At 35.6% G+C, this 16,361-nt stretch overlaps 1 protein-coding gene across 1 annotated transcript in view; it reads left to right on the top strand.

The window, feature by feature from the left end:
• LOC135193957 (uncharacterized) overlaps positions 1–5,757 on the top strand; it is a 35,198-nt gene extending 29,441 nt beyond the window's left edge. Inside the window, exon 7 of the mRNA XM_064218575.1 lies at positions 5,635–5,757. Within this exon, the coding sequence (XP_064074645.1) occupies positions 5,635–5,757 (123 nt within the window). The remainder of the gene's footprint in view (positions 1–5,634) is intronic.
• Positions 5,758–16,361: the final 10,604 nt, after the last annotated feature.

The following is a 16,361-nucleotide window of genomic DNA, read 5'->3' as shown; positions in this document are numbered from 1 at the left end:
CAAATCTGCCCGCGTATACTTATTATGTCACGTGATTAACAACAATACGGTCCATCTGACTTACATATTTTATACGAGATAGGTTTATAGCCAAAATCAATTATAATTAGAAAGTTAATAACCAAACTTTTATAGAAAACTAAACTTAAAGCGACGTCACGCAACCCTTGATCCAATTTCCGAAAACTTATTAAAATAAGATTGAAATTTAATCTGAGTTTATCATCGAGAAATAACAGGCAAGCGTTTTGGCGATTGGACGTTAAAAATAACTGGTCATCCTCATTTAAAATAAATATACTACCGTGAGTTACTTGGTGTTGTGTTGTAGTATCGTTGTGTTCCGACTTTAAAGTTGAGTAAGCTAGTGTAACATAAAACCTTAGTTCCCAATGTCGGTGGCGCATTAGTATTATAAGGACTGATTAATATTTCTTACAGTACTAATGTTTAGTGGTGACCATTTACCATCAGGTGGCCTATTTGCCAGTCCATCTACTAATGACATAAAAAAAAAAATTAACACGAGTGCTATGAAGGATTATTATTGTTAAGGATTATTATTGTTAAGGATTATTATGTGGTACCGTCGTTACTTCTGATTTTCCATAACACTAGTGCTTTAGCTACTTACATTGGGATCAGAGTAATGTATTTGATGTTGTCCAACTATCATGAATTGAGGAATTCCAGTACATTCAGTATGAACTGCGATTAAATAAAAAAATAGCTTAACGTTATACAAATGAATAAAACGTTTGTTTCAGATCCGATTAGTCTTAATGCGAGTGAAATCGCAAGAAGTAGTTTACACAAATAAAATCTAGACACTTCTCTATGGTTGAAAGCGAACTTCATAGACCACATGTTCAATTAAAAAATATTTTCGGATTTGATAGCCCATTCATTGAAGCGAGTTTTCAGCTAAATTAAAAAGTCCACGCTACAATCCTCAGAAGTAGAACAATAACCATAAACTAATATGACAAACTAAATAAAACGAGCACGTTTAATCCAAGCTTAACAAGGGTCAAGTCAAACCCAGATTGTTAAATATAAAAGGCCTCAACTGCACGGCAAATTGTAACTTACTCGTACATAATTAAATTTTCATGGTATAGCTTTGTACTCACAGATAAAATAAAAAAATAAATAAATAGAAAAAATGTTTAAAAAGCGAATATTAACATACACCAAAGGTACAGACAGCATCATAAAATCAAAAATAAATATCTAAAATGTAATAAATATAAAATCAAAAACGTCTCAAATAATCTATCTTATATCTTTTTTTTCTTTTTTTTATTATTATGTTTATTTTATTTTTTTACAGACCTTTACAAACCTTTTCGTCCATTTTGAATTTTATTGCTGTATTGTTGTATTATAGATATGTGGATATTTATTATTAAATTTAATAGCTACTTGAATATTTAAATAATTTATTTGTTTCTTTTTTTAAACGAGATAATCTCTAGAATCCTACTGGTAATTCTAGAGATTATCTCGTATTAAGAAATATATTATATTTCTGCATTACATAACAAAATTCTTGAGACAGACATAGGCCATTATGCTACGGTTCACGGGGGCGGAGCAGGAGCGTTTAACAAGAGTAAAATCGCGCTGTGAAGCTGGTACCTATATTTATTTACATGACTGCAAATTTGATTTTAATAATGAGCCGAGATGGCCCAGTGGTTAGAACGCGTGCATCTTAACCGATGATTTCGGGTTCAAACCCAGGCAGGCACCACTGAACTTTCATGTGCTTAATTTGTGTTTATAATTCATCTCGTGCTCGGCGGTGAAGGAAAACATCGTGAGGAAACCTACATGTGTCTAATTTCAACGAAATTCTGCCACATGTGTATTCCACCAACCCGCATTGGAGCAGCGTGGTGGAATATGCTCCATACCTTCTCCTCAACGGGAGAGGAGGCCTTAGCCCAGTAGTGGGAAATTTACAGGCTGATTATGTTTTTATGTTTATTTATGTAATATATTTTCCACTATCCTTATTCCTGGCACTTCCTTCTTTTGGTAAAGGTTGTCTAAGATACTTCCTATCAATAAGCCCAACGTACTATATTACATTGCATAAAAAACTGCTCAAAATTAAAACAAGCTTTATTCAAGTATTGTTGACAAGAACATGGTCATATGACAGTGTTGAATTAAATGTAAAACTACCGCTTTGGGAATAACTCTACCGAGTCTCTACAGAAGTCTACCGAGAAGAACCGGCAAGGAAACTCAGTAGTTAAAGATGAATACGACGATCTATATTTATATCATATACATTATTATACTTATATGTATATGATAACAACAATGAGCAAATCAAGGTCATACAAAATTTTACACCAATAGAACGACTTAATCGAATTAGTAAATTGAATAAGATTTAATCTAATTACGCTAAGTCGTCCTTCGCCTCAATACAAGCTAACAGTGTGCTAATCTAGTAATTTATTTAGGCTTCGATTTAAAGCCTTTAAAGATTTTAAATCGAAACTTAAAGATATTACTTACGCACTTACGAACGTTAGGGAATTTTAACCAACCTGGCCTCGTCCTAGTACTTACCTTATATGCTTAAAATTGGGTTCAAACCCTGGTAGCACCCAAAAAAAGTTATTGTTATATTCTGTTGACCTTGTCAGAGTTATTGGATGGGAGGGTAAGTAAAGATGCTAAAGATGAATATTGGGCATGCAGTTAGGACATGCGTATCCTGAGCCCACTTTAGGGATACGCGTTTCCTAATTCTTCCCGGCGGAGAATCGACACCTTGTGTTCCACGTAGAAGGTGGGATAATTATATTACCGAGAGTTGCGTAGTAAATTTTCTTCTATATTTTAAACTATACATTTCATATAAATGGCAATTCGAGCAACATTTACAATCTGCTTAGGGAACGGTGGCCAGAAACTAGCCGGAAAATTCTTTATGATTAGTAAATTATTTTATTTTGTTTCGTAACTGTGACTTTTTTAATTGCGTTGTTGATCTAGTGGCTTTTATATGGCCAGTGATCCTAAGGTTCAATCCCTAATTCGGACTAGGAGATATTTTTCTATCGAAAAATACTTAGTGGCAGCCTAAATTAAAAAGAATTTGGAAGGGGTTAAACTCGTGTGCCTAGGAAACCGTTTTTGTTCCTAAATTCGTATGCAAATTGAGAAAGAATATCGGCAAAATCTTTATAGTCACAAAACTCAATATATCACTAAACACTAAGCGTTGAAAGATGAAAAGTTCCTATTCAGTTGGTACGTTACGCGGTCAACGTTCACTGAACGCAACTGAAAAGAGAGCACGTTGACAACCCACCACTGACCTCTTCACAGCCACCTGGTGGCACTTGTATTTCACTTTTGGTGATAAAGTATAGTGGACGCTTATGATTTCCTTATTAATTACAATTCGACATACATACATATATAAGTTCAATATAAGTCCAAATCAATTTTGATTAAGGCTATATATTCATTTGAAATAAGAATTTTTTATCGTTGAGAGTGAAAAAATCGCACCACGCCGATTAAAATAATACTTAATTGAATACGAATATTGTTGAACAAAAAATAATAAATGCGGCTAAATTTTTCTTGCATAACCGAACGCGTAGTAATTAAAAGTTTTTGCCAGTCGATCAAGATGTATAATGCTTCTATATTGAATAAATGTTTTGACTAATTATTAAAATGCAATAAGATGTATCAAAACACCACGGACTATCGTTTCCACTTAAAGATCAGCTAATATTATACGTTATTTTATCATTTATGTATCATCTAGTTTCTTGTTAAGGTTATTGTTCATACGATATTTGTTCTATATAGAGCAACACAAAATATGATACTGTATTCAAATTAGTTGAAATTGCATATTTTATGATTTTATTTAAATCAAAGATATTTAAAACTTTACCTATTGCCAATAATATTTAATATCACAAAGTGTAAACGCGATACCCAGTTAAGTGGTCTAGTTGTTATTTAAAAATATGTTATTATATAAATGCCCACCTGGGCTAAAGCCTGCTCTCCTTTATGGGATAAATCTTAGCAGTATTTCTCGATACTGCTCCAATGCGAGTTTATAAATATACATATGGCAGAGTTTCATTGGATGCTTGCAGGTGAACACGATGTCTTTCTTCACCGCGGAGCTTCATCTCATGAAATTCCTTACAGATTAACCATGAAAATTCTTAACCATGGAATATACCTTATTCAAGTAGGCTTTTACAAACAATTTTGAATCGTCGTTTTATAAAATTATATTAAGTGAAGCTACCACCAGTTTGGAATGTAGATTCTACCGAGAAGAACCAACAAGAAACTCAGTAGTAACTCTTTTCTAACATTTCAAATACGAAGTTATCTTATTTAAATACAATTGTATATGAACATATATAATATGTCCTGCCTGGAAATCAACAAGTACTAGCTCCACGCTCTTTTATCATCCACATAATCGTGTATTGAATAATATGTTGTTTTTTATTAATCGTTTTTTTTTACAAATTATTCAAATTTATGAATCGGCATATTTAAGTAAGAATTTAATAATAAATTTTACTTTTACTACGTTTCGTTTGCTAGTGTACGATGATCAAGTAGAGGGCATTGGCATGGCATGGCATTAGTGAAAAAAACACAAATACGTAATCAAAGTATTTGATGTAACAAATTATAAAATTCTACCTATAGACTAATTCAATGGCAACAGGAGCAACGAGAAACAAACAACGTTGACCTTGAATTGATATGACGTCATTATTCGGTGATTTAAATTATCTATTATTAACCGAATAAATGAAATTATCGACTCAATTTAAAAGCAGCTTGATGTATGACGTTCGGAAAGTAACATTAATTCTCTTTATACTATGATATAAATTAATTATAAATTTGAACATTGAAAGTAAAATTAAAATGAATATTAGTAGTAGAAGAATCTATGTGTGTGTGTCATAATAAGAGAGAGCTATAAGCTAATTGTCTAGGATATAGTCTATGGTTTACTTATCTAAACTACTACTGCCATTGGAAAAAACTTGGATAAATATTTCAAATTATAATTTAACGTTTTCATCTTAGTTTTGCCTGTCTTCAACTTTCTTGCTAATATTTGAATTTGGAAAACCACCTTTAGCTTAAGCCTTCATAATTCAATCCGGGATCCTTAAGGAAACAATTTGGTTTGACTTTGCGCAAAGATACGATGGATGAGGACTTCAGTCGCTTAGCAACCGACTTAAGTGACTACTCACACGACTTTATACAAATCTAAGAAAGTTTTATTGATGAATAATACATTGTATTAAGACACACTGGCAAGTCGATAACAATTCCTTTGAATATTTTGTATTAATTGTAAAAAAATGGTGGTAGCGTTTTATGCAAGTCTGGATAGGTACTATCCACTCATCAGATATTCTACCAAAGACCAAACTTAGTATAGTTGCGTTTCAGTTTGAAGAGTGAGTGGGCCAGTGTAACTACAGGCACGAGTGACATAACATCTTTGTTCCTCAGCTTGGTGGAACATTTGCGATGTAAAGATTGGATAATATTTTGCAGCGCTAATTTCTATCCGTAGTGATGACCAATTATCACCAGGTGGCCTACTTTGTTAACCCTACAAATAATATAACCTATCCCTTGGCTGTGTTCTTCAAGTGTCTGAAGATCAAGGGTTACCGTCTCGAGCGTGCTGCAACGACTGATTTTAGAAACGAATAATATATGTTTGAAGTATCGGTGAGACCCGACAGAAGAAGCGGTTAATCGAAAGAAAAAAGGTCTAACCTTAGATTAGATTATTTGTAATTATTATTAACTAGCTATGCTCGCGGATTTGTCCGCAGTTATATCAGTTTGTAACTGTAAGAGTCTTATTGTTACTGAAATAGAATAAAATTTACCAATAGAAAATCAAATAGATAAGAAATTTTGCTTTATAAATTTCATGCGTCTTAAAAAATAAAAAACAAAATTCTGCCTACTTCATATTACTTTTTAATAAAATAGACTTCTATATATAAATGAATGATCATCTCATCCTTAAAAATATGATACGTAAAGAGAGCCTCTAATTAATGTCCCTCAGTTCGAGCTAATTTCACCCCTCTGCTCCAATACATAGGTATTATATTTAAAATGTACTTTAGAACACAATGTTTTTGCTACAACTTATATTTCAGACGAAAAATGAAACAAGAAATCAATTTTCGCTCGCATTAAAAGCAACAACATGTAAATTAGCAGTAGACGCTAAACTATTGAGGATTATGTATCTTTCAAGTATTTTGGACCAGCTTAGACCTTAAAAGAAATACTTCATGGATCTACCTTCGTCCCTATTTCTTTATCATCGTTTTCATCTAATCGTACATTCTCTTTCTTAAGCCCATATTAAATACGCTCCTAATATTTCTTAAAATCCGTCATCATGATTTGCCATAATATGCTTAATAGACATTAATTGAAATGGTATATTCGCTATCGAAATGATCCATTTCGTATTCGCTAAACAGAGGCGAGAATTGCCCATCAATTTCGGTCAATGACAGTACAGTCTTAGATATAAATTTTTTTCAAAGAGCCTAGATGGCCGAATCGTTAGAACGCGTGCTAATTCTGCCACATGTGTATTCCACCAACCCACATCGGAGCAGCGTGGTGGAATATGCTCCAAACCTTCTCCTCAAAGGGAGAGGGGGCCTTTAGCCCAGCAGTGGAAAATTTACAGGCTGCTAATATAATGTAATGTAATAAAATTTTTCGTAGAATAATTAAAAAAGTGGGTTCGAAATTGAAACGTGCTTTTCATTCGTGTTCATCGTGTTTTCTTTACAAAATTATAATGAAATGATAATATAGTATTAGATGACAACTGCATTAATTAACAAAAAAAAAAAAAAAAACTGCCGATACCCTATAAAAACGGGCAGCGTGGTCTACTCAGGTTCACTTTTGTTTTGGGTCGTTGTGCTGAACGAACGTGTTGTTTGTTTACTTTGTTATAACTTTAAAATTCCGATTTGTTATTTTTTTTTTTTTTGTCATTTATACGATTTGCTTATTGTTAATTTTGAAATCTTGTAATATTTAGTACTAATCAAGTTAATTATTTAAAATGTGATTTTAATTTCTATCTTTTGTATGTTTTTTTTTTTTAGTGAAATATATTTTTTTTTAATAAAACCGCTTCTAATTCCTAAAATCAGAATTGGGATTTGATGCTGCGCGCCCATACTTGTTATTTTTCAAATTACTTTCCTATACTGAATATTGTTATTTTTATACGTTCGTGAAGCACAAAAACTAGAGACAAAGTACCCTCTTATTCGTCTGGAACTGTGTTAGTGTCGTACATGTAAATAATTTCGATAAAATTTAAATATGGGTCGATCGTTGCGAACCCCATCCCGTGAACGACGCTATCATAGTCCCAGTGCTCAGCGTTCACACCGCAGGAGATCGACCAGAAGGAGTTCACGTAGTTCATCACGTGGATATACACCACCCCGAAATGAGAAACGGTATCGTAGTCATAGCCGTAAGCGTAGTCATACCCGCGATCACAGCCGCAACTACGCTTATGATCGTCGTGATTGTCGTGATCGTAGCTACAGTTACGAACGTCGCCGAAACCGTGAGTACAGTAGTAATGGAACCTGGCATACTATTATGTCCCGCCTTGACGCTCTGGAATCACGTGCATGTGACCCACCTGTGCCTAATCAGCCAACTTCGATGACGCCGTGTTTCGGAAATGGGACTGAACAAATAGTGGACGCTATCCAGTCTCTTAAATCCGTAAGTACCCACAATTACTATGTTTCCAATTTCGACCCAAACATTCACGATGTCGATGCATGGTTCGACGAAGTCGATAAAGCCAAAATTGCAAATCGTTGGGATGATCGTGAGTGTCTTGCTCGCGTGGGAAAGTGTTTGAAGGGTGATGCAAAAACATGGCTCGATGAATGGGTTTCCTCTGACCGTTCTTGGACCAATTTTAAGAATGATTTTAAATGTTTGTGTACAAAAAAAGTAGACGTAGCTAATATCTTATATAAAGCCATGTCCACCGATTCAGACAGTTTCCGTACCTACGCCGAATATGCACGAAAAACATTGTTACGTCTACGTATCGTTAGAGGCCTTAGTGAGGAACTTACTACTGCCATAGTTCTGCGAGGGATAAAAGACCCGTATGTTAAGGCGACGGCAACAAACGCAAATCTATCTCCAGATACGTTGGTAGATTATCTTTCGACCTTTATTAAGCCTGATGTTCAAGTAACACGACGTCTAGCGCTGCCGAGTACTTCAAACAAAAGTCAAGGTAATAAACGACCATTACTAGGGTGTGGTTATAAAACAACATGCTTTTCGTGCGGTGAATCTGGCCACAAGCAAGTAGATTGCCCCAAGAAACCAAGGTTGACTGGTCCATCTGATACGGGTCGTATAGCACCGTCAAATAGAATATCGGGTAAGATGGACAACGTGACAGTATGTGCTTACTGTAAAAAGCCAGGACATCATATTAATGATTGTTTTGCAAAGCGCCGATCTGATTTGAATAAGAATAAGGTCAACTTTTGTTCAAGTTTACAGGCAAAAGAAAGAAATGACATCGTTGTAGGTGTAATTGACGGTATACCAGTTGACATACTAATCGACAGCGGAGCTATAGATGTTTCTCTTATATCTACAGCTGTAGTAAGCCACCTCCCGTGTTCGAAGAAACCTATAAGCCGACAAATCAAGGGAGTAGGTGAGTCAATTACAAATATCGATTCTTATGTCTCGCTTGTCGTTGAACTTGAGGATATATCTCTGGATGTAGACTTTCTGGTTGTTCCTAAAGAATGCATGAATGCTCCCGTCATAATAGGTACTGACGTATTGAATAGAGATGGTGTAACCTACATAAGGACAAAGAATACGCAGCGTATTGTACGTAACCCTAAGTGTTTACAAGTTTCGTCTGTAGACCCAGGTGAGAAAAGCATGATAAAAACATCTTTAAGTGGTTCAGATCTCGTTGAACTTAATGCAATTTTAGACCAGTATTCAAAGTATATGATTACTGGTACGGCTACTTCCACAGTAACAACAGGTACTATGCACATTCGTGTTACTAACGATACACCGATAAATTATCGATCTTATAAGATGTCCTACGACGAAAAACTAAAGGTACGTTCCATTATCCAAGACCTTTTAGCCAAGGGCATTATACGCGAATCGGAGTCACCTTATTCAAGCCCTATTTTGTTGGTTAAGAAGAAAGATGGCTCCGACCGCATGTGTGTCGATTTTCGTGCCTTGAATCGAATTACGGTTAAGGATCGGTACCCGCTACCATTGATCGATGACCATATCGACCGCCTTGGTAAAAGTAAGTACTTTACGAGCCTTGATATGGCAACTGGTTTCCACCAGATCCAACTCGATGAAGCTTCGATTCCTTTGACGGGGTTTGTAACCGCGGAGGGCCATTACGAGTACCTAAAAATGCCCTATGGCTTAGCCAATGCTCCTATCGTTTTTCAAAGAATAATTAGTAAAACTTTACAAAAGTTGATCCATAAGGGAAAGGTTTTGGTGTATATCGATGATTGCTTAATTCTATCCTCCTCTATTCAAGAAGGTTTATATACTTTGCGAGAAGTGTTGCGAACATTAACCGAAGCCGGATTTTCGCTAAATTTAAAAAAATGCTCATTCTTATGCACCAAAATTGAGTATCTAGGGCGTGTTATCGCTAATGGCGAGGTTCGTCCTGCCCCTGGTAAGGTTGTTGCTCTTGCCAATTCAACACCACCGCAAAACGTTAAGCAAGTAAGGCAATTTTTGGGGCTTGCGGGTTACTTTCGTAAATATATTCCCAACTATTCTACTAGAACTACCTGTATCGTGAAATTAATTTGTAAACAAGCTGAATTTCATTGGGGTGAAGAGCAAGAAAAAGTACGCCAAGATATAATTGATATCCTAATTAAAGCACCGGTACTTGCTATTTTTGATCCCAGTTTGCCTACTGAAGTACATACCGATGCAAGTAGTCATGGGTACGGTGCTATTTTGCAACAGATTCATAAGGATGGTAATCGGCGTGTTGTAGCTTATTATAGTCAAGTTACCAGGGGTGCTGAGCCGAAATACCATTCTTATGAATTAGAAACTCTTGCTGTCGTAAAGGCTCTTAAAAATTTTAGACATTATTTGATAGGAATACAATTTCAGGTCATCACAGATTGTAATGCCTTGAAAGCGACTCAAAACAAAAGAGATTTGTTACCGCGTGTGGCAAGATGGTGGATTTACCTCCAAGATTTTAATTTCACTATGTCTTATCGAAAGGGCACCATGATGCCACACGCGGATTACTTAAGTCGTAATCCTTGCGTTGTTAATAACATTGAACGCCCACGTAATTGGGCTCAGATTGCTCAAGCAGGTGATGAGGAGACTCAAACTATGATCCAGGCTCTAGAACAAGGACAACTAGACCCAACAAGGTATGAAAAACATAATGATTTATTATATTACCGTTTTATTCCAGTGGGAGAAGAGCCAAGGCTCCTTTGTTATATACCGAAGGGTCATCGATTGAGTCTCCTGCGCATCTTCCACGATGAACATAGTCATATTAGTGCAGACAAGGTAATCGATCTTATATTAAGACATTTTTGGTTTCCTGGCCTTAGAAGATTTGTAAATAAGTATACGTCTCATTGTTTGACATGCATAGCCCACAAGCGTGTACCACGTGCGCCCTTACAACCTATTACATCTTGGGATAAATCTAATATCCCTTTCGAGACCTTACATGTTGATGTTTTGGGACCTCTTCCAGTGTCAAAGGGCTATAAGTTTGTCATGCTTGTGGTCGATGCATTTACTAAGTATTGTCTGTTGACACCTATTGTACGGCAAGATGTAGATGAATTGAAACGTGTATTCAAAAGTGTCATGTCTTTGTTTGGTACACCGAGCTTAGTAGTATCGGACAGGGGACGTATGTTCGAGTCCGCGAATTTCAAATCTTGGATGCAGCTTCTGGGTGTAAGACTTCATCGTATAACTCCAGAAATGCACCACGCTAACGGGCAAGTAGAACGTTACATTCGTACCGTTCTTAACATGCTCCGTATTGCAGCCAATTACAGAAAAACTGAGTGGGCCGAAGAACTGTGGCAGTTGCAGCTTATTTTGAATTTAACAAAGCAGAAGACTACCCAGACGTCTGCTCTTTCTCTCCTGATTGGCCATGAAAGTGCGACTCCTGCAATTCGGACACTAGTGCGAGAGATCGCTATGAATCCAGAATCCTCTAACCGGGAATCAAGGCGAGAAATACTTAGGCAGAGGACGGCCGAACGGCTACAGAAAAATCAATCACAACAAGATGCTGTCATTAATAAAGATCGAAGGCCTCCGCGTGTATTTCAGAAAGAAGATCTCGTTTTCGTCATTAAATATACTCAGTCCCAGGGCAAGTTAGACCCTGGTATGCGGGGTCCTTATAAGGTTGTCGACGTGTTGTGTAATGACCGATATGAACTTAAATTACTTGCTGGATCGTATGGAAAAACAACATTTGCGGCAGCACAATATATGGTCCCTTGGAAGGGCGAATGGACCCCTGAGACATGCGCTGCATTTTTTGAAGGTGTGCACTTACTTTTATGTATCTGTTCTTTTTGAGATACCTTGTCTTATGTACCTTAGAGGTACCTTGTGAAAGCTTTTCGCGAAAAGTCATCAGGGGAGTATCTTATACTCTTTTCCCCTGGTGTGAAATCTTTCCGTTACACGGAGAGTCATTGGGGGAGTACAACCTCTTTTTCCCCCAATGTGAAAGCTTTTCGGTAGGGATCCATACCGAGGAGTCACTGAGAGGCTTGGGTAGTTTAAACTGTGCCGTTGCCTTGTAAGTGCTCAGTGCATATTTCTATTCTTAGCTTTACTGTTTTCTTACTTGTTGGGGTTGAACTTTTGACTTATGAACAGTGCATTGTCCATAAGCCGAAATGTTCTTTAATTACAGACTTTTTTATGTTTTCTGTGTTTGTAAAATGAGAAAATTATGTGTGTTTCAGACTCAACCGAAGACGACAGTTTAAATACAAATCGACAATTGGATGAGTCTGGACAATCCTCTTCCCACACTGAACAAACGAGATCTCCGCCGAGATTGGTTCCCACACCTTCAGAGGATAGGGAGCCTGACGGGGACGTCAGGATGTCAGGAGAGGCCGTATTAGATGACAACTGCATTAATTAACAAAAAAAAAAAAAAAAACTGCCGATACCCTATAAAAACGGGCAGCGTGGTCTACTCAGGTTCACTTTTGTTTTGGGTCGTTGTGCTGAACGAACGTGTTGTTTGTTTACTTTGTTATAACTTTAAAATTCCGATTTGTTATTTTTTTTTTTTTTGTCATTTATACGATTTGCTTATTGTTAATTTTGAAATCTTGTAATATTTAGTACTAATCAAGTTAATTATTTAAAATGTGATTTTAATTTCTATCTTTTGTATGTTTTTTTTTTAGTGAAATATATTTTTTTTTAATAAAACCGCTTCTAATTCCTAAAAATAGTGTATTTAGTATCAAAGCGATTAATCGCATGTATTGTCTCTGACCCTTTTCAAATGAACGGGGTTTCTGTTCTTGTCACGTGACTTACCTTTATCTATTTACTGTTGACTCTGATTTCATTTATTTACGTACTGAGTTTTGTAGTCAAACAAGGTACCCTTATTGTTAGTCATGTAAAGTCATGTCAAGTCGTACGTATGTCACGCGTATTTTAAACAACTATTTATAAAACTATACGCAAATAAAAATTTAAAATAGTTATTCTACAAATGACCACGTGTTGTTTAAGTATACGTATATGACCGAATGATGTTAATATTCATATGTATATATATATGTATACATATATATTATAATATTAAATATATATTGTTTTTTTATGTCGTGGTAGGTGGATTGGTAAATAAACCAAATCCAGCCACCAGATCCTGCACTAAAGTTTACTAGTTTAGATATATAAACGAACTCCTAAATCAATTTATTTTTCCTTTCGGATGGACTCAATTTTAATATAAATATTAGAAATTTATAGCACTATTATTAGTCATAAGTTACTTGTAATTGAGTAGAAACCCTTGTTTTTAAATTTCTAGTTTGGCAGAGGATTAACAAGGATGTTTGAAGATTCTAGAAGAGCCGTCTCTGCGAAGGTTGTCACTAAATATAAAATGAACGATCCTCTAGTTTGCTTTCTTTGAGTCAATTAAAAAAAAAACTTTACAACATAATTTTCAATTACAGTATTCTTAATTTAAATTGATTAAAAAAATATATTATATATATAAACATGAACCCATTACAGTTAACATCACAGAGATGAAACATTCATAGTGTCTGGGTAGTTTCACAAAGTGACATAACGTGTAACGTAGCTCTCGAGACTTAGGCCGCAGCCTCGACGACAGCGGGTAGTGAGGCGCACGAGGGCGGAACACGAACCTATATTCGTATATAACCATAGCGGTATAACCGCAGCGTTAAGGTATATGACAAACCAGCTCATTAAAAAGCAACATTAGAACCACGTATAAGGTAAGCTACATAAATATTATAATTTTGTCCTTAAAATAGGAGCTTAGCCGTGCTTAGTGGCCATATGTTGTCACCTATGGTAAAAATTATGTTTTTTAAGGTAATTAATTGTAAGTTAATGAAGATTTCTTGTAAAATTCTATACACCGCTAAATATTATTGGACATTTTTTTATCAACCTCTGCCTATTTCAATCAAATAAAGAATGCAAAGACAAAACTTAGATTAACATATTCCGTGCGATTGACTAATAACTCACCTATATTGTAAACAACTACTACAACTACAGGTCGTCAAATACTTATACGTACTTTAATTTTACTTCCGAAGTTTAAATAATAGCATCGTCAACGTTAAAAAACGCCATTTTTTCGCAAATACATAATTAATGTCTTAGACTATTTAAGTTCTGATCAAATTGACCAACGGTATCGCGTTAATTCGATGTAAAATGTTGTTTATTTGGCTTTTGTCCTCCAATAAACATTTTACGAATCATCTGTTTAAAAACACCTTACAGATGGAATTTTATTGTGTTTATTATATACTTGAATTTTAGTGTAAAAAACTCCTGTAGTACGACTTGCTACTGATTTGGACAGTCGATACTTAAAGATTCTCTCAGACGTTTCTAAAATATATTTCTGTATAGATCGTCAACTAAAATTACAGCTGATAAGTCTCAGTTGAATATTTCTAGAAAGATTTCAGAGATAAAAACGGAGAAATATAAAATAGAACTGTTTTAAGAGAATCGATGTAAAAGCGGAACGAGGACTGACTAATGTCAATGTTATTTTTGAATGGTTTTTATACGCCGACCCTTGTGAGTTTACGGGGAAAAATGATTACGAGAACAACGCCACTCCTAAAAATATATCTTTATAAAAGGATTGATGTGTAATAATGACTGTTGTTTTATTAAATATCTAACATTGATTGCATAACATACATAACATTAACAGCCTGTAATTTTCCCACTGCTGGGCTAAGGCCTCCTCTCCCTTTGAGGATAAGGCTTGGGGCATATTCCACCACGCAGCTCCAATGCGGGTTGGTGGATACACATGTGGCAGAATTTCGTTGATATTAGACACATGCAGGTTTCCTCACGATGTTTTCCTTCACCGCCGAGCACGAAATGAATTATAAACACAAATTAAGCATATGAAAATTCAGTGGAGCTTGCCTGGGTTTGAATTGAACCTACAATCATCGGTTAAGATGCACGCGTTCTAACCACTGGGCCATCTCGGCCATAACGTTTGATAAATTCTACTATTTAAGTTGTTTATAGCCCATTTTTATTAACAAAAAGTTAAAACACGCAGTTGCACTTTATTTATTTTTTTATATAGCGAAAAGAAACTCTGGAAAGTTCTTTAAAGGGATCTTAGTTAAGTGGAATTTTTACCCACTAAATCCTCGACGATGGACATTTTCTGCACGGCTTGGAGGGGCTACGGAATCGTTCTGACATAATGTGCTTAATGTGGCATACTTATTGGGTGTAGCTGTCTTCAGTGGAGGATAGAGACTCGTCTCAATCCCTACCACCTTGGCAGGGTTCCGTTAATATTTTCCGGGGTTCGCATCAGGGTAAACCTACCAACTGCGGCCGCTTTCCCCTCGAGAAGCTGCCTGACTACTAATTTAGTGTAAATACGGTCTACAGTAGAGACCCATTGTCTTGAACTTTGAAGGACGGTTTTATTTCGTAAGGTAAAAACGAATAAAAAGTTTTATGATATTTAATTTAAAGGGAACGTTTTTTTTTTTCTTTTTGTATTATTTTCGATTTTAATTAAAATAAAATATTTGTTTTACATATAATTTTAATTAAATGACTCCAGTGACGTATGACGTATTTGTCTTAAATATATTTTTTTAATACATAAACTTAATCAAATTCTGTCATATTCATCAAACCAAGGCGTACTGGCATAAACTCCAAACCGTCTCCACAAAAGAATAGTTACAAACCTTAGTCCAGTAGCCGTGACGTGTAATAAATTTTAAAATACAGCATATTCTAAGAAATCGCTTCAATTAAAACTCGATCAGTATCACATATTTCTCTTTTATTTAAATGGTGTTATAATTTTAGAGCTATTGGTTTCATCCAACGACTCGAAAAAGCAAGAATTAAATCACAACAATATGGCGAGTTACATTTACCTACCACCATCAAAACAACTAGATGAAATGATCTCTGCGGCTTTTTTCAAAGATTAGCTCAGAAGACACTATACTTTAAGAATTTTACTCATAATATGTGTCACCGTAAAATTGTAAATACCGTTAGATTATAATCTACCTCGCGAGATTGTGAACTGTCGAAAGATTGTGAACGGTGATTTAACTCAAAATAACAACTGAGCCGAGATGGCTCAGTGGTTAGAACGCGTGCATCTTAACCGATGATTTCGGGTTCAAACCCATGCAAGCACCACTAAATTTTCATGTGCTAATGTGTAAATGAAATTCTTCCACATGTGTATACTACCAACCCGCATTGGAGCAGCGTAGTGGAATAAGCTCCTAACCTTCTCCTCAAAGGAAGAGGAGGCCTTAGCCCAGCAGTGGGAAATTTACAGGCTGCTAATGTAAATACTTTGCTAGTAGTAAAGGTCCGGTAGTTATTTATTTTGTCGTTTGATATATCAACAACACAAGGGACAAATATAT

This window comes from Vanessa tameamea, chromosome 23 (genome assembly GCF_037043105.1).
Source record: "Vanessa tameamea isolate UH-Manoa-2023 chromosome 23, ilVanTame1 primary haplotype, whole genome shotgun sequence".
NCBI lineage: Eukaryota > Metazoa > Arthropoda > Insecta > Lepidoptera > Nymphalidae > Vanessa > Vanessa tameamea.
This window is presented reverse-complemented; position numbering and strand designations above follow the sequence as displayed.